Here is a 19,475-nt window from a genome sequence, read left to right as displayed (position 1 = left end):
TGCTTGACCAGCTTTTTGTTTCTGAGTTACTAAGTCTGGAGAGTGACACCTGCCTGCTTTGCTGTTTACCCCAAGATGTGCGCACCACTGTGATTAATAACATCACTTTGGGAGTGCCTGGACAATGTGTATATGTATATGTATATGTGTGTGTGTGTATATGTGTATGTATATATATATATATATATATATATATATATATATATATTCTCACCAAAAACTACTTTGTGGTTCTTGCTTAGGCATTAATCTACCTTTCCAAAACTGCAAAAGCCAGTGTTCTCCAAATAGGTTTTCATAATTGCACCTGCTCTTTTTAATTGAGTGAAATGCATAAAACGTGTAGTAGTAATATGTTTTCCCCTAACAAGGGTTTACCTGGATCTACAGATGCCAGGATGGGAGAGATTGGTCACTTTAAATGCCCTCTCCCATCCCTGGCTCTACATGTATTGCAGGTGATTATTGTCACCATTATCACCAGACAATATTCACAAATACGCCACATAATTTGAAAGACTGTATCCCTTTCATCTCCACATGAGGGTGATTTGAATTAATTGAAGCCAGAATGGAGAAGATCCTCCTATAGTTCTGGATTTCATGGTGATTTCCGCCGTTTTTGATGTCGGGGTTATTGTCTAATGACCACACTGATTATCAGACAATATTTATTAATGGGCAAAGAACAGCAAATTATGTTTACTTGATAATTTTGTTTCTTCGAGATACTTCATGGGCAGTACATCCCAATGTTAGACAGGAAGTTTTTCTTCCCCCTTTGGGACCGCCCACTTAGGGTATATAGGCTCACTACTCCCCTTCCTCCTTAGTCTATTTAGTGTCTCCTCAGATTCTGTACCTGGGGAAAAAACACACTTAGGGAGGGTATATTATAGACTGCCATGAAGTATCTTGAAGAAACAAAATTATCAGATAAACATAATTTGCTGATTTCTTCTTCCTACTTCATGGCAGCCATTACTTGTGGGATATACCAAAGCATAATATAGGGAGGGATAATACAGTAGTCCAACAGAAATTTTCATGCTTAATGATTATATTTATTTATGCCATGCCCCTTTTAAGAACATGACTTCCAAAGTGGGCATCTGAAACATCCAAAGCAATAATGCTTAGAGAAAGTCGCTTAGACTAAGTAGCCGCTGCACAAATGTCTTTCCCAGATGCTTGAGCCTTCCTAGCCCAAGAAGTCGCCATTGCCCTGGCTGAGTGTGCCTTCAGATTCTCTGGAACGTTACAACCATTCTCCTCATATACAAACGTGATTAGCTGTTTGATCCAATTTGTTATTGTCTGTTTCGCTGGTGCCCCATCTTTTCTTACACCTGTATGTAGGGAACAAATGCTTTGTTTTCCAAAAATCTTTAACTCTATCCAAATAGACAGAGATTGCTCACAATAAGTCCAGGCTATGCAATCTTTCCTCCAGAAAAAAACGAAGGCAAAATAGTTTCTTGATTTAAATGAAATGTTGATATTAACTTTGACAAAAAAGTTGTGTTTGTTCTCAGAACGACTTTGTCTGGCAATATATAAAAATAGGGCTCTTCTGCCCATAATGCTTGCAGTTCACTAACTCTTTATGCTGAAATAATAGCGATTAAAAAGACAACCTTCCAGGTCCATTTTTAATAGAATCTCATGTAATGCTTATTAATGCATTAAGAATTAGATTCAAGTCCCATGGGGGTTGAGGCCGTATTCTTTTCATTGCTTGATGTTACAAGATTCTCCTTCAGAAGATCTTGTATCTAGCAACACACTTAATGCTGCTATTTGTATTCCAATGGTTGACGTCACTAAACCTTTTTCAAATCCATCATGCAGAAACTGCAACACTTGTGGCGTGTCAGCCTTCATGACCTCAAATCTCAAATCTGCCCAGAGTGCAAAGGTTTTCCAGATTCTGTAATAGATATCTGAAGGATCTTCCTTTCTTGCTTTCATGAGAAATTGTACAGCTTGTTCAAACAGTCCTTTCTGTCTTCGTAGTTCCTGTTCAATTTTCACATCATCAAACGAAGGCTTTGGAGATTCGGATGGAACAATGGACCCTGATACAACAACCCTGGTGTGATCAGCAGAATTCAAGGGTCTCCCACTACCATTGGAAACCATACTCTTCTTGGCCAATAAGGAAGTACTGTTATCACCTCCACTCGATCTTTTCCCATGGGCAATCATTGGAAACTGTGGGAAAACATACCCCAGTTTGAGGTTCTATTCTAGGGAAATGTATCTATTCCACTTGTTCTCAGCATATGGTATGATATCTGGAAAAGAAGAGTGGTAGCTTGGCATTTTGATGTGTCGCCATCAAATCTACTTGAGGGTAACCAACTTTACTAGCTTGTTCTAAAAGACTTGCACATCCAACTTCTACTCCCCTTATAATACCTGGTGTTTGCTAAGGAAACTGCATCAACATTATCTTTCACTGGTACGTGAAGAGCTGACAAGGCATTGAGGGGTTCTTCTGCCCATTCCAGAATTCCTGACACCTCTACCATTAGAAATTGCCACCTTGATGTTTCAGTTAAGCCACTATTGCCACCTTGTTCGAAAATATCCTTAGATGTTTTCTTATTAACTGATTTCGGAAACAATTTATTGATTCTTCTATCCTGAGGTAATTTACCTCCAGACAGCTTCAGTATCATTCCAAACTGCCCTCATTTCTCTCTAGTTTTGAGGCCATCCTTTTTTTCTTGAGTAATCCAGACTCCTTGCCTACTTTGTTGCAGCAGGTGCGCTCTCCACCTTGTTGAGCTTGCATCGGTGGTTAAAACTCAAAACTGAGTTTCCCTGACAGATGAGGACAGGTCTACACGATTCACAAATATTTTTAAAATGTCCAAGTGTCTAAATAATTCTGAAATGTTGTTCAAGCTAGTACATGGTTTGTATTACACCCCAGTCAAACTACATAGAATTTGGCCCGACTCTTCTAGGTTTTGCTGGAGAAATTGTGGATCCGAGGGCACTCTCCTACATATATTTTGGTCCTGTGTCATAATTTTCTCCCTTTGGACAGAAGCTTTCCAGTTGATAACTCAGGAAGTTCTTCCGCAGCTGCCCGAAGTTGCTCTTCTACATTATTTTCCACTCTCAGTGCATACTTATAACAAATATGTTATCGGACATATTTTTATAGCCACAAGAGCGGCTCTGGCGCAATATTGGAAGAGACCTGACCCCCCTCCTCTCTCGACAATAATTTCTAAGATCCAGAGAAGCTTTGAAATGGAAACTTTTGGGTTTAAATACTCTACTTCAACTTCATCTTCATCCCCTTTGATTCAATGGCAGCCCTGGTCTGATTTTTGTGATGCTTATGTATCCAGGACGTCTCCTATTAGTAATGTTTCTATTTCAAATTGATGCTGTGTGTGATTCTGTGGATATGTACTTGTCTCATTAAGTGTGTCTCTAGCAACACATTTAATGCTGCTATTTGTATTCCAATGGTTGACGTCACTAAACCTTTTTCAAATCCATCATGCAGAAACTGCAACACTTGTGGCGTGTCAGCCTTCATGATCTCAAATCTGCCCAGAGTGCAAAGGTTTTCCAGATTCTGTAATAGATATCTGAAGGATCTTCCTTTCTTGCTTTCATGAGAAATTGTACAACTTGTTCAAACAGTCCTTTCTGTCTTCGTAGTTCCTGTTCAATTTTCACACCATCAAACGAAGGCTTTGGAGATTCAGATGGAACAATGGACCCTGATGCAACAACCCTAGTGTGAACTACGAAGACAGAAAACATACCCCAGTTTGAGGTTCTATTCTAGGGAAATGTATCTATTCCACTTGTTCTCAGCATATGGTACGATATCTGTTTCAGATGGGTGTATTTGATATTTGATTTTTTTTATTTTCTGTTTTATTCTATTTAATTTTTATTATCTTATGATTGTATTGTATATTTTATACTTTATGTAATATTTTTCTTAATTTCTCTCATTGTTTGTTTTTTTTATTTGTTCATTGATACTTATGCTCTATATTGAAAATTCTATCTTTAATAAAAATTATCTGAGTTAAAAAAACTAAAAACTGAGTTTCTGATAATGGTGTTATTCTGGACTTTTAGATCTGTACTTGTTCACCAAGATAGATAATCTCTTGTGTCTTGATGTATGCTTATTTCATAGGACAGCGAAACCCCTGTCTGCTGTATTGAAGTAGGTTCCACTGCAACCTTCTTATCCTCCATTATGTCCAAGGGATTATGTCTATGGAGGAAGACCTCATTCCCAATAGACTCGTTTCATGGCTTATCAATATTGTGTTGCATAACTGAATCAAAGAGGTTAATCTTCTTTTTTTTGCATCATTTGTCTGATGATGCAATTCTTAGTGTCTACCTGCACATCCATGAATTGTATTTGCTGTCTTGGATCCAACTGGCTTTAAGCCCAGTTTATAACCCAACGTAACATCGAAGGAATTCTATCGTTCTGTCTACTGCCTTTTGTACCATTTCATCTGAGCTTCCAGCAATTAGCAGATTGTCTAAATACGGCCTGATTGCTATTCCCTGACTTTTGTAAACATTTTTGGGGATGTTGCCAGACCGAAAGGAAGACAGGTAAATTGAAGATTTTTCCACTGGAAGCAAAATCTCAGAAACTTTCAATGTTTTCTGTAACATGGAAATAGGCATCCTTTAAGATCTATTGACACCAGAAAGTCCTCCTGTCTTGTGCCTGTCAGAATGGATTTCAGTGTTTCCATATGAAATTTTTTCACCTGCACAAATTTGTTGAATTGTCTAAGATCCAGAATTGTTCTGAATCCTCCTGAAGGTTTTCCTAATAGGGAATATTGGAGAATAGAAACCTTTCCTTCCCTTTCAAAAATTGACAATTCTGTTTGATTTTCTGAAATTTTTATCTGATACCCCTTGTTACGTTCTGGGTTATTTGTGGACCCGGGGTGGTAGCAGGAGCGATCACAGAAGCAGATTTGTAAATAAAACTAGGATTTTTAATAAGTGCTCGAGTGGACATATAATGTGGCAGTAAATAAAAGTCCAGGAAAATATAAATGTGCACAAAAGTTCTGTGGTGGGAGCAAAAGGGTTAATGTCCAGGTAGAAACAATTAGAGCAGTCCAGGTGTGCAGGTAGTGAAACTGAAAATAAACAAGCCAGGTTTGCAGATGGTGAAACTGAAAATAAACAAGCCAGGTTTGCAGATAGTGAACTGAAGTGCAGGATGTCAGCAGGCTCAGGCACTCAGGTATGGGCAAGGGTGATGGAGGTAGCGGGGTAGTCCAGTGGGAACTAGGAGCTGACAGGCAGACTGGCAGACAGCGGATTCACAGGAACAGGAAAGCACAGAGAACTCCCTCTCAGCTAGGCTGAGATACACGTTGCACTGGCAAAGAAGGAAGGCACTGACCCTTCCTAAATACCCCATGCCGTGCTGTTACTGGCTGGAGGGAACATGTGACTCACCAGGATTGGCCAGCCGCATCACATGGCCAGAAGGCAAGATGGCAGCGCCCATGCCAAACGGAATGGAGACGCCGCCAGGCCTTACCAGCGCAGAGTGACAACAGGCCCGCACAACAATGCGTGCAGCCAAAGCCCCCCGCCAGACACCAGCTCCGCCACCAGACAGCCCGCGCGACAATGACCTCACAGGTAACACTCGCCTAGCGCCATGCTGAAATACCCTGGCCGTGACAGTACCCCCCCCTTTTGGGGTGGCCTCAGGACACTCACCAGGCTTCTCCGGATGGGCAGAATGGAATCTCCTGATGAGCGTGGGAGCGTGGACATCACGAGCATTGGTCCAGCAACGTTCCTCTGGACCGTAACCTTTCCAGTCCAGCAAATACTGTAGATGACCTCTGCGTAGACGAGAGTCCAAGATCTGGGCGACCTCAAACTCAACTCCTCTCTCCGTCTGGACTCGAGGAGAAGCAGGTAGAGCACTATGGAATTTATTCAGGACCAGGGGCTTCAATAAGGAAATATGGAAGGAATTAGGGATTTTTAGGTATGGGGGTAACTGTAGACGATAGGCCACTGGATTAATGACTTCTGTTATGGAGAAGGGACCGATGAAGCGTGGTGCAAATTTCATAGAAGGAACTCTCAGACGAAGATTCCGGGTGGATAACCAGACCTGGCTTCCAACTTGCATGCGTGGAACTATTCTACGCTTCTTATCGGCCTGGGTCTTATAGCGAGAGGATGCCTTCAACAAATCAGACCGTACTTGAGTCCAGATGGCAGCAAAATTCCGCACCGTGTCCTCCACGGCCGGAACATCGAAAACAGGCAGGCTTCGGAATTCGGGAACACGAGGATGAAGGCCATATACAACCTGAAATGGCGTTTGGTTAGTTGACGAGTGGTAGGAAGCATTATGTGCAAACTCAGCCCACGGCAGCAAGGCAGCCCAATTGTCCTGGGAAGATGACATAAAAATTCTTAAGAAAGTCTCTAGATCTTGATTAACTCTCTCGGTGGAGCCGTTGCTTTGCGGATGGTAGGCCGTGGAAAAGTTTAACTTCACTTGAAGAACAGAACACAAAGCCCTCCAGAATTTTGCAGTAAACTGCACACCACGGTCAGAGACAATTTCAGCAGGAAGGCCGTGTAGACGAAATATGTGTTGGACAAACAACTGTGCCAGGTCAGGGGCAGAAGGTAACTTCTTCAACGGTATATAGTGGACCATCTTAGAAAATCGGTCTATTACAACCCAGATAGTGTTGAAACCTTGAGAGACTGGCAGGTCTGTGACGAAATCCATGGAGAGATGCGTCCATGGACGTGATGGAGTAGGTAATGGAAGCAATTCCCCAGCTGGAGCTTGTCGTGATGATTTATGCTGGGCACAGGAGGAGCAGGAAGAGATAAACTCCATTATGTCTGCCTTCATAGAAGGCCACCAATAGTGTCTTTTCAGGAACTCCAAGGTCTTCTGAGTGCCCTGCGAAGCGAGAGGAATGTGCCCAAGTGAGAAGCTGCTTCCTTAATTCCGGGGCCACAAATGATTTTCCCGTAGGAGGCTGAAGTTGTAATGCGGCGAAAACTCTTGATTCCAAGACAGGGGTATTGCTTTGATTTTCAGATTGATCATCACAGAGGAGAGATCTCGATAGGGCATCAGCCTTCTGATTAAGTGCTCCAGACCGAAAGGTCAGGGTGAACTGAAACCTGGCAAAGAATATTGCCCAGCGGGCCAAACGAGGACTCACACATTGGAGGTTTTTGAGAAATAGGAGATTTCTATGGTCCGTAAATACAGTAAATGGAAACTTGGCGCCTTCTAGCAAATATCTCCATTCTTTCAACGCCAACTTTACGGCTAGTAGTTCTTGCTCACCTATGGCGTAGTTCCTTTCGGCAGGAGAGAATTTTTTAGAAAAGAACCCACACGGATGGACTCGGTTGTCCTCATAACGTTGAGACAAGACTGCTCCCACAGCTTCAGATGATGCATCTACTTCCAACAAAAAAGGCCTGTCCAGATCTGGTTGTCGAAGGACTGGTGCTGAGATGAAGGCCTGTTTTAGAAGATGAAAGGCAGACTCTGCCTCAGGTGACCATTGGGCAGGATTAGCACCTTTGCGGGTCAAGGCTGTAATGGGAGCCAGCAGTGTAGAAAATCCCTTAATGAAGCGTCTATAATAATTGGCGAAGCCCAACAATCTCTGGATGGCCTTCAGTGTCTGAGGTCGGGTCCAATCCAGAATTGCTTGTACCTTCTTGGGGTCCATTTCTAAACTGGAGCCAGATATTATATAGCCGAGAAAAGGTACACTGGGCACTCCAAAGACGCACTTCTCCAGTTTGCAGTAAAGGTGGTTTTCTCTCAAACGGGTCAGTACCTTCTTAACATGTTCTTGATGTTTAGCCACAGAGGGTGAAAAAATCAGTATGTCATCCAGATAGACAACAACCGAAACATATAACAGATCCCGGAAAATCTCATTAACGAAACTTTGAAAGACAGCAGGGGCGTTACATAATCCAAAAGGCATTACTAAATACTCGAAATGTCCATCTCTGGTATTAAAAGCGGTCTTCCATTCATCGCCAGCTCGGATACGAATGAGGTTGTAAGCCCCTCTTAGATCTAATTTAGAAAAAATGACAGAGCCCTTGACCCTATCAAACAACTCAGTAATCAGGGGAAGAGGGTATCGATTTTTTACAGTAATGTCATTAAGGCCTCGATAATCGATACATGGTCTTAGACCACCGTCCTTCTTGCCAACGAAGAAAAACCCAGCTCCGGCAGGTGAAGTAGAGGGGCGGATGAACCCCTTTGCCAGGTTGTCCCGGATGTACTCGGTCATGGCTTGAGTCTCAGGCAAGGACAGCGGATAGGTACGACCACGAGGTGGCATCTTATCAGGTATCAATTCAATTGGACAGTCCCACTCCCTATGAGGGGGTAAGATATTTGCTTGTTGTTCAGAAAAAACATCGGCAAACATCTGATATTCCTTGGGAATGGCAGAAGAAACTAATGAAACTGTCTTTCTCACAGGTCGAATTTTTGGAAGACAGGATTTCTGACAGTCCATACCCCATGACAGAATCTGCATAGAACTCCAATCAATCCTGGGATTATGTTTACGTAACCAGGGTAGACCAAGAACAATTTCTTGAGAGGCCTCTGATATCACCAGGAATTTTAAGGACTCAGAATGAAGTGCCCCAATTCGGACCAATACAGGTTGAGTCTCTTTGGTGACTATCCCATTAGTCAGAGGGCGTCCGTCTATCGAGGTCAGAGAGATAGCATGGTTGAGAGTCAAACAAGGTATCTGAAATTTATCAATGAAACTAGACGTTATGAAATTTCCGGCTGCTCCTGAGTCGATTAGAGCAGTAGCAAAGACAGGTTTGGGTTTAAGATCCAAGGCTAGGGTAATCATGAAATCTTTAATTTTTGGAGACGGGTTCATAACTCCTAACTTGATGTCTCCAGGGTCAGTTAGGATTTGGCATTTCCCGGTTTACGGGGACAGGAGATCAGCAGGTGACCAGACTCTCCGCAGTACAGACAGAGGTTCTTTTGCATTCTTCTCTGCCGTTCTTCTTTGGAGAGGTGTGTATGATTCACCTGCATAGGCTCCTCTTCAGTGGGAGAAGGAATGGGACGGGTAGAAATGGAGGGGGTAAATGACCTTTGCCGGTCAGTTCTGTTTTTTTCAGCCTGATGTTCCCTGAAGCGTAGGTCAACTTTGATACACAATGAAATCATGTCGTTCAGATTAGTAGGAAGCTCTCGAGTGACTAGATCATCCTTTAGTCGGTCTGACAACCCATGCCAGAAGGCCGAGGTGAGGGCTTCCTCATTCCATTTGAGCTCTGATGCTAAAATTTGAAATTGCACGGCATATTGACTGACAGGACGGACCCCTTGCCTCAGTGTCATGATGTTTGATGATGCTGATACAGTACGCCCAGGTTCATCGAAAATCCTCCTGAAGGATGACACAAAGCCTGCGTAATTATCCAGCAGTGGATCTGAGCGCTCCCAGAGTGGGGAAGCCCATTCCAAGGCCTGGCCGGATAACAGAGAGACTATATAAGCCACTTTAGTTCTTGCAGTTGGAAAGTTGTCAGGCTGCAGGGTAAAATGTATGTCACACTGATTTAGGAATCCTCGGCAGAGTTTAGGATTGCCGTCAAATTTATTTGGTAAAGGAAGACGTAAGCGGGGAGATGATCTGCCTCCTCTATTCCCAGACGCTGATGCGGATGTAGTTGCTGGTATTTCAGGGGTAGAAAAGGAAGTTTGCAAACTATCCTGTCGCTTGGACATCTCTTGCAGAAATTTAGCCATCTGATGCTGCATGTTTTCCAGATTTTCTAATCGACCAGAAATGCACCTGAACAAATCCACTCCTGACTCCTGATCCGTGGCCGGCTCCATGGGGCCAGTGCAAACTGTTACGTTCTGGGTTATTTGTGGACCCGGGGTGGTAGCAGGAGCGATCACAGAAGCAGATTTGTAAATAAAACTAGGATTTTTAATAAGTGCTCGAGTGGACATATAATGTGGCAGTAAATAAAAGTCCAGGAAAATATAAATGTGCACAAAAGTTCTGTGGTGGGAGCAAAAGGGTTAATGTCCAGGTAGAAACAATTAGAGCAGTCCAGGTGTGCAGGTAGTGAAACTGAAAATAAACAAGCCAGGTTTGCAGATGGTGAAACTGAAAATAAACAAGCCAGGTTTGCAGATAGTGAACTGAAGTGCAGGATGTCAGCAGGCTCAGGCACTCAGGTATGGGCAAGGGTGATGGAGGTAGCGGGGTAGTCCAGTGGGAACTAGGAGCTGACAGGCAGACTGGCAGACAGCGGATTCACAGGAACAGGAAAGCACAGAGAACTCCCTCTCAGCTAGGCTGAGATACACGTTGCACTGGCAAAGAAGGAAGGCACTGACCCTTCCTAAATACCCCATGCCGTGCTGTTACTGGCTGGAGGGAACATGTGACTCACCAGGATTGGCCAGCCGCATCACATGGCCAGAAGGCAAGATGGCAGCGCCCATGCCAAACGGAATGGAGACGCCGCCAGGCCTTACCAGCGCAGAGTGACAACAGGCCCGCACAACAATGCGTGCAGCCAAAGCCCCCCGCCAGACACCAGCTCCGCCACCAGACAGCCCGCGCCACAATGACCTCACAGGTAACACTCGCCTAGCGCCATGCTGAAATACCCTGGCCGTGACACCCCTGAGACACTACATCCAGAACCCATTAGTCCTGAATAGTAATTCTACACTGGTTGGCAAATTTTGAAAAGTCTGGTCCCTGCAGTACAACTTTATCTAACAAGTGTGTTACTGATCCGTGATAGTCATTGCCTTGGATTATTTCTCCAATGGGACTGCTACTATATTGCTGCCCAGGTCTATAAATTCTTGCTTCCTTAAACTGGAGTTGGCAAAGGATACATGCTTCTAATTTATCACCAAAAAGCAAGGAACCTTTATAGGGTTTTTTATATATGTATATCAGCTACCCAAGAATGTAGCCATAGTCATTCTCAGTATCACGCCTGGTGCCATATAGTTTGCAGATAATTCCAATATGTCAAATAAGGCTTAACAATGGTATTCTATAGCCTTATACATTATAGAGAGACTTCTTTGTAAATATTACCTTACAATTTTCTCTGAGACGTTGGACATCTGTTATGAACACAGACTTGGAAATGTTCTAGAGACCAAGGCTATCACAACATCAGATTTTAGAGACTGTTGCAGAGCTATGTAATTATTTTATCAATACTATCTCTTAAAACTGTCCCATTTTCAAAAGGAATGGTAGTTTAGATACAATTTCAGAATCTGCTGCATCACTCTTAGGAACAGCACACCAAGTTAAAAACTGATCGTCATTAAAGGATACCCAGATGTTATCAACATTCTTTATACATGATCTCCTTCATAATCTTTTTGTACTGGGAAATATCTGATTCTCTTATACCTGTCTTCAAACAGTTAATCTTGCACATCTTCACAGTTTCATTATAATTTATATAAATCACCTTTTCAGCACAGTATCCACAAGATCCAAGTTGAATATTCTAACACCAGATTGCTCACTAGAGCTAATTTGCACCTGTTCAAACATAAATTTTGGTAAAAAAAAAAAAAAAGCATCAGTCAAAATCCAAACTAGTTTGTGACCTAGATTTTTTTTTTTAAGATCTCTGCAACTCCATAAATTCTTCCTTGGTAACAAAGGTTTTCTTCATGCAATCCATTAAGTTCTGTAGACTGATTGATTAACAGGTGTAGCTCTCTCTGACAATTACTGCGAAGCTTAGAATCCTGATTACCAGAGAACGGTTATCACATGCAGGACAAATATATGCAGATTTTTATTTATTTTTTCTTAAAATCTTTTTCCTGGCTCCCAAGCTGGAGCACAAAGCAGAATAGATAGAAACTGTCATCCTAACTAGTATTCCATAGTAAAAGTGCCCTTTATCAGGACTTGCCTCTTCTGGGCACATACAGGCTTTTGGGGAGAAGGCTTTTATCCATGCTGCTAGACACAGGATCACTCCAGGTCAAACTTTGGTGGAGGGCCATTGCACTCTGTGCTCAGACCTGGGACAGATGCATGTTCAGACCGCCCACACATAGAACTCTGGGAATGGCTGCATCAGACACCAGCCATTTCTCACATAGCCATCTGCCATAATAATCTCCAGCACTTCTGTCCGCCAAACCCCATGGGGAGACACAGCGAGTAGCTCAAATGGCATAATGAAATCGGGCGCAACACAGGGGCCCATAATTCTGCAACACACAGCCTCTCCCCGGGGTGCCGACCCCTTTCCAGGATAGTCGCTGGGGTAAGTCCTCTGCTTTAATAAAACAACAAACTTCCTCACACTGCCTGTACTAGGAGACAGGGTATATAGGCTCACTCCTCCCCTTACTCATTAGCTTTTTTCCTGAGTGGGCGGTCCCAAGGGGGGAAAAACTTACTGTCTAACAGGAGGATAGGGATGTAAACCCACAAGTAATGGCTGCCATGAAGAAGAAAGAAGACTCCTTTCAAGCGAAGGCACTTCTGGTGTTTATATCTGCCAGATTGGAGGAGATGGGGGACTTAAACTACTCTTTTAACCAATCCTATGTGTCGTCAGTAGTTTATGTAGTGTAGTGACATAAACACTGACTTTTTTTTTTGTTACTGTATCACACACGGGAATGCAGGTAATCCCCAACCTTCCCACTTTGAACTCCTTCAATATTTGGCTTAAGGTATATGCTGAGGATGAGTCTTACAGCAGAGGTTAAACAACTAAACCTCTGGTACTCACTAATATTATGAAATTGTTATTTCCAGCAGATGGATGCACAAGCAGAAATCCTTCGGAAGGACAACTTGTTTTGTCTCCAGATTTTAAAATCGAAGATAACCTCAGACAAGATTCTACAGGAGAAAACCCCATCACTCTAAATATACATGCAGTAGTTCTCAGTGCAGATAAATCACCTGAGCGCTCTAATCAGGAGGAATATTTTCCTGATAAAACAGTAATTGCTACACATAGTTCAACTGGTACAGGTGAAACATGCTGTTCATGTTCTGAATTTGCAAAGAAATGTAATTCCGTTTTAGTTATACATCGAAGTCACACAGTTAAAAAAACATTTTCATGTTCTGAGTGTGGGAAATGTTTTACAAACAAATCCAGTCTCGTTAAACATCAGAGAAGTCACACAGGTGAGAAACCTTTTCCATGTTCTGAGTGTGGGAAATGTTTCACACAGAACTCCCATCTTTATAGACATCAGAGACTTCATACAGGAGAGAAACCATTTATCTGCTCTGAGTGTGGGAAATGTTTTACAAACAAATCCAGTGTTGTTAAACATCAGAGAAGTCACACAGGTGAGAAACCTTTTACATGTTCTGAGTGTGGGAAATGTTTCACACAGAAATGCCATCTTCAAAGACATCAGAGATGTCACACAGGAGAGACACCATTTACGTGAATGTGGGAAAATGTTTAAATTGCAAATCCCTGGAGCACAATATGCATCACACAGGTGAGAAAGTTTCCATGTTCTGAGTGAGGAAAATGTTTTACACACTAATATCAGCTTATTAAAGTCTAATTAGCCAACAGAGAAAGAACCACGGTGACCAACCATTTTCGTGTTCTGAGTGTGGGAAATGTTTTACAAGCGAAGATGGTCTTGTCTACCAACAGAGAACTCACATAGTTGAGAGAAGATGTCCATGTTTTGAGTGTGGGAAATGTTTTAAATTCAAATCACTTACTGTTAAACATCAGACAATACAAACATTAGAAAAACAATTCCCATAAGCTGTTAAATGTGAAAATAGTTCTAGCAATAGTCTCAAAATTGTAAAATATGTGTGTTTTATAACAATAGGTTTTTTTTCTGTACAAATTTATAAAGATGCCACTCCATTATGGAGGGCAACTGAAGCTTTAGTCATACAGACCATTAACATGATATCATTTAAATTTCATTAACAGACATAAGTGGATTGTGTGTCAGTAACCTATTGTAAGACTAGACAGATCTCACTTATTGCTCATTCTATTAGATATCAATTTCCACAAGTTACCAACAAGATCACATTGTTTTATAAGGTTTAATGTAATATATTATCTCTGTAATTTGTGGTCTGGGATACTTTGAAATTGTATTTTTCATACTCTGATGGTGTGATATGGTTTATATTAATTAGTTCTATGTATTGTCTCACAGTGGGTCATTTACAAAGCTGCAACAAATGTGGGTGCAAGGGGAAATGTGTTATAAAGGCTCAATTGGAATCCGGGCAGTTTAAATTTAGATGTTGAAGCTTAACACCTCTTTCTATACCACTATAGTCTCCTATGCTCAGTTGTTTTAAACTAATGTCAGAGTTAGGCACAGTTTGCCAGGCTTCCAAATCCAACTGAACTTTTAGTTTTCTTTTTATTTAATTTCTGCCATCATATTGCTAGTGGCATCTCCTCTTTTCATCTATTGGGCCTGGCTACCATTGTGGGGCAATTTCCTGGGGAAGAGAATACCTCTTTCACTCCTCATGTAGGCCAGCAGTAATGAGCAACCCAGCTTCTGACTCCAAAGCCTGTGGACAAATAGTTGGCATGATGAGTTTGCTGCTCACCTATGTATGCACATGGTGGGTGCCTTTCTGCTTCTCTTATGGGGAAGTGGGAGCCATTAAATTTCACAACCTCACCTGGGTGAGAGACTGACATCTGGATGCACAATATATATCTCCTCAAGTCCACACCAGATATTTTTTCACCACTGGCTTTCCTGGAGATAAAAGAAAGTATTTTGCTTTAACGAGAAGCCATTCATCGTGGTAGTAATTTTCTTCTCAAAATAGCTGAAGGGTTTGGGTTGCTAATCAAATCAGAAACCAGATGAATCCTTTTGGCCCATTCTAAACCTGACATCCCAGAACATACAGCTTTCAGTAGACAGGGCCAAGATGGAGTGGGTAAATGTAGTAGTTTGTGTACCTCAGGCATCGGTGACTTCCACGCAAGACTGCCCATTGTTTTAAAGTTGCAGTCCTTTAAAAGGCAAAACCAGGTTGAATAGTCACTGAGCTCAGCTCAAAATTTGTGTCCTGCATGCATGAAGGATAAAGGACACAGATAGCGATATTCAATAAGATACTTTACTTCAATAAGTATGATTATTAACCGTATGTATAAAAAGTTAAATTTAAATATAATATGCACATGCCCAGTATGTCTGATGCAAATAGTACAAGTCTCTTGCTGTGCAAGTGGTCTTGTCACCATAAGAATAAAAATCAAAAGAATAGTGGTGAAAGTAATGGAAAAAATGCAAATGAAGTAATCTTAAGTCCTCTGTAGAATGTCCATAGTGGTAAACATACCGGTTGCTGCAGTATTGGAATCCCCACACTCTCACCTGTTCAAGGGAGAGATCACAGGTGATGGTGCCGTATTTCCCCGATAATACCGTGTTTCCCCGATAATAAGACCTACCCCGAAAATAAGCCCTACCCCTACTTTTGAAACCCGGTCCAAAATAAGCCGTACCCTGAAAATCAGCCCTACCAAATCCCCATTTTGTCCGGTCCTACACTAAATGAAATGGATGCCGCCAGGGGGGAAAGGAGGACCGGCGGCCACTGCTACCGCCCGCCCTTACTAAATGATAGAGCTGGAGGAGGCTGCTCGGACTGCTCCTCCACCAACTTACAGTGAGATACGGTAGTCAGACTCCAAAACATCATGACGTCACGGCGCGACTCTGAAGGTCGACGTTGGAGGAGCCGCGGATCAAGAGCTCTGGACTGTGGAGGAAGGTAAAGGTAAGTGGGGAAATGGCGCGCATTCAGACTACATTCAACAGGGAGGGGGAGATTAAAAAGAAGAAAAAAGGCAGGAGCCGGGGGCCCGGGGAGGGAGAGGCACAGGCTGCATTCAACAACGGGGGGAGGGAGAGGCACAGGCTGCATTCAACAACGTCAATGTTAATTAAAATAAGCCCTACCCCCTGATTAATGCAGCTTAGGGGAGGTAGGCGCTCCCCCAGCAGCTCCGACCCAGACACAGTTCCTGCGAATGGTTTTGCATGTCTGGGTTGCTCCGCCTACCCTCCACGTGTATATGAGATGCTCACGGTTCACGCTCAGTGTACTCTACCTGTTGGTCTCAGGAGGGTTTGGGTCAGTCTCCCTGTATACCTCTCCCTTGGTTAAGGTATATAGTGCTCTATATCCTACCATTCCTTTGTGTTTGTGTAGTTGATCTAGAGTGGATTGTACTTTTATTACATATGTATTTTATGTGAGTGTTAGCTGCTGTATTGACACTGTCTTTTAATTCTGTCTGTCAATTATAACTATCACTGTTTTTTCTCTCCATCCTCTGGGGTGGAAGTTTTTCTCTGAGTACTTCACATTCATTAAGATTTTGTGAAGGCTGTCACAATCATTGCCTCTATTGAATTTCAAAAGATAAAGGGAAGCAGGAGGAGGAGCCACCTGTGCTGGTTTCATGTAACTCATGTATGACCTGTGTGTCCCTGCAGGATGTAAGGGATGGTCTGTGTGTTGTCTGTTTTAAAGAGCCATCTTACCAGTCTGGTTTACCTGTCTCGGGAAAAGAGCCATCTTTTGTCTCATCTTTGTCCCAGACACAGGCATCTGTTGTTGTTTGATGCCAATAGGTAATAAAGCAGGTTTTGGATCGTATGGCTGCTCCCACTATGCCTCCTTGGATGTCCACAGTATGCTTTGTTTGCACCTCCTGTGCATCCTCCCTGGAAGGATGTTCATGGCCATTCTAGTCAGAGTATGGCACCATCTAATGTTGATAACAGACCGGTAGTGACTAAGGTGCCTAAGTGCAAGTTATCTTTTTATCAGTCTGTCCAACATATGGATTCAGAAGCATCATCAGAGGAATCAATTGATGCGCTGGATTCCTCTCCAGGGTCTAGCTCAGGGGAGGAGGACCATCCATCCACAGTGGATGATGAACCAGCTCCGATATTTAATCACCACCGAAAAGTGGCCAAAACAAAGTTTCCTTATCTGAACAGCTCACTGAGCTTATGGATGAGGAATGGATAGACTATTTTATGTGAATAAAATAATAACATTGTTGTATCCTTTCCCAGCTTCTGTATGTACTAAGAAGGAGGTACCTCCTACAGTGGATGTAATGCATCTTCACTGAAGTATTCCACAGATAGAAAAATTGAAGTATGCATTAAGGAAATATTTTCATAATCTGGAGCTGTTACTCGTCCAGCTATGGCTGGAGCCTGGGTAGCCAAAGCTGTTGGAGAATGGCTAAGAGCATTGGAAGACTCTCTACCAAATGCTACCAGAGAACAGATTATGTATACCTTCCACATATGGGAAGCAGCTTCCTATCTGGGACGAGCTGCAGTAGATGCTGGAATCTTAACCTACTATTGAAGCTGCTGATGCTCTAGAAGCTAAGATCCTGGAAAGCTGATATAGGATCAAAGAGGGAGCTAGAAGTCTTACCTTTCTATGGAAAGATACCTTTTGGAGCAGAGTTAGATAAAATAATAGCTACAGTACTTTAGTGGCTTCAAAATCAGCAGGTCTGCCATTCATGGCTACAAAGTCTAAGCGGGTTTCTTTTCGATCCTTCTGTCCTCAGGGATGGGCAAGGGAACAGTCTGCCTAAACCGACCTAGTTTCTGCAAAACCACAAGGCAAACTAAGAGGTCTGGCCCAGCAAGACGTCCAGCTTCTAAACCGGATAACAAACCCTCAGCCTGATGGGGCAGGCCTCCTCCTGGGGAATCCCAGGGTGGGAGGCTGACTTCTTCAGTTTGCGGATTATTGACATCAAACAACAACAGATGCCTGTGTCCGAGAAGTGGTCTCCCAGGGGTATGCCCTCACTTTCAAGAGGCATCCTCCCCAGAAGTTTTTTTGTACAGATCCTCCATCAGATGTAGTCAAGGCCTTGGCCCTTCAGGAAGCCATTCACTCCCTGCTGTAGGCGGAGGTAATTGTCCCGGATCCTGTGTCAAACAAGGCAGGGATTATTATTCCCAACCTATTTCTGGTTCAGAACCTGAATGGGGCCTATCGCCCTATACTAAATCTAAAAATCCTCAACTGGTTTATCCATGTACCAAAGTTTTGTATGGAAACTCTCTGGTCAATTTTTTTGGGCAATGGAGCCGGGGGATTACATGGTTTCCCTGGTCATTCAGGATGCATTTCTGCATGTTCCTATTATACCTTCCCACCAAAAATGTTTACGGTTTGCTGTCCTTCAACAACATTACCAATTTCAGGCTCTACCCTTTTAGGCTATCTACGGCCTTCTGGGTATTTACCAAAATAATGGCAGTCATGATGACCTATCTCAGGCGTCAGGGAGACAGATTTCTGCCATATCTGGATGACTTTCTGATATTGGCACAGACTCCGGTGGTTTTACAAAACCATCTTCAACTGACCATAGCCTGCCTACAAAGTCACGACTGGATAATCGGAAGAAATCATCACTTTCCCCAACACAGCTGATGGTACATCTGGGAGCATTTCTGGATTCTCAGGCATACAGGGTGTTTCTGCCAGAGGACAAGATTGCGGCCCTATCATTGCGAATACGCAAGCTGCTAAGCAAGCGAATAATATCCATTTTGTTAGCAATGCAGGTCCTAGGATCAATGGTATCCACCTTCGACATGGTGGGATATGCTAAGGTCCATTCCAGGCCTCTGCAAAAATTGATTCTCTCCAGATGGATCGGACAGCATCATCAAATAAGGTCCCAGAGGATCCATCTCACTCCAGAGGTTCATCACTCCCTCCTGTGGTGGCTGAGAGAGGACCATCTAAACAAAGGGCACCCGTTCTAGATTCCAAATTTGGTGCTTCTCACCACAGACGCCAGTCTTCTCGGATGGGGGAGCAGTGACAGGTCATCACATCTTTCAGGAAAGATGGACAAATCAGGAAAGTCATCTGCCAATAAACATTCAGGAACTACGAGCAGTATACAAAGCACTTGTCATGGCACAGGACCTGCTCCAGGCAAGCCGGTCCAGATCCCGTCTGACAACGAAACTACAGTAGCCTACCTCTGTCCGTAGACGTCCGTATGCGCTTCCTTTATGGCAGGATCTGCTAACACAGGGTCCCTGCCGACAACTGGACTTACCTCGTCTGGCTTTCACTGCGTGGCTCTTGAATCTTCCATCCTAAGAGCAAAAGGTTTTTCCAGTTCTGTAATTCAAACAATGCTTAGGGCACGGAAGTCTGCCTCTGCCCGCATCTATTACAGAGTTTGACATTCAATTGGTCAATGGTATTCCCATAGGAAATATGATCCTAAGGTGTTCAGCATTTCCAGGTTACTGGCTTTTCTTCAAGCCCATTTAGATAGTGGTCTCCGCCTGCCCACTTTGAGAG

General features: G+C 43.0%; 1 protein-coding gene across 3 annotated transcripts in view; it reads left to right on the top strand.

The window, feature by feature from the left end:
• The window catches only part of LOC148474285 (uncharacterized), a 55,692-nt gene extending 41,552 nt beyond the window's left edge, over positions 1-14,140 (top strand). For 2 of the 3 annotated variants that reach the window (XM_088458831.1, XM_088458830.1), the window contains exon 8: positions 12,876-14,140. In XM_088458831.1, the coding sequence (XP_088314957.1) occupies positions 12,876-13,528 (653 nt within the window). In that variant the 3' untranslated portion in view covers positions 13,529-14,140. The remainder of the gene's footprint in view (positions 1-12,875) is intronic. The other variant, XM_088458832.1, reaches the window with a different exon arrangement.
• Positions 14,141-19,475: the final 5,335 nt, after the last annotated feature.

Source organism: Taudactylus pleione, unplaced genomic scaffold, assembly GCF_031769625.1.
Source record: "Taudactylus pleione unplaced genomic scaffold, aTauple2 ptg000854l, whole genome shotgun sequence".
NCBI lineage: Eukaryota > Metazoa > Chordata > Amphibia > Anura > Myobatrachidae > Taudactylus > Taudactylus pleione.
This window is presented reverse-complemented; position numbering and strand designations above follow the sequence as displayed.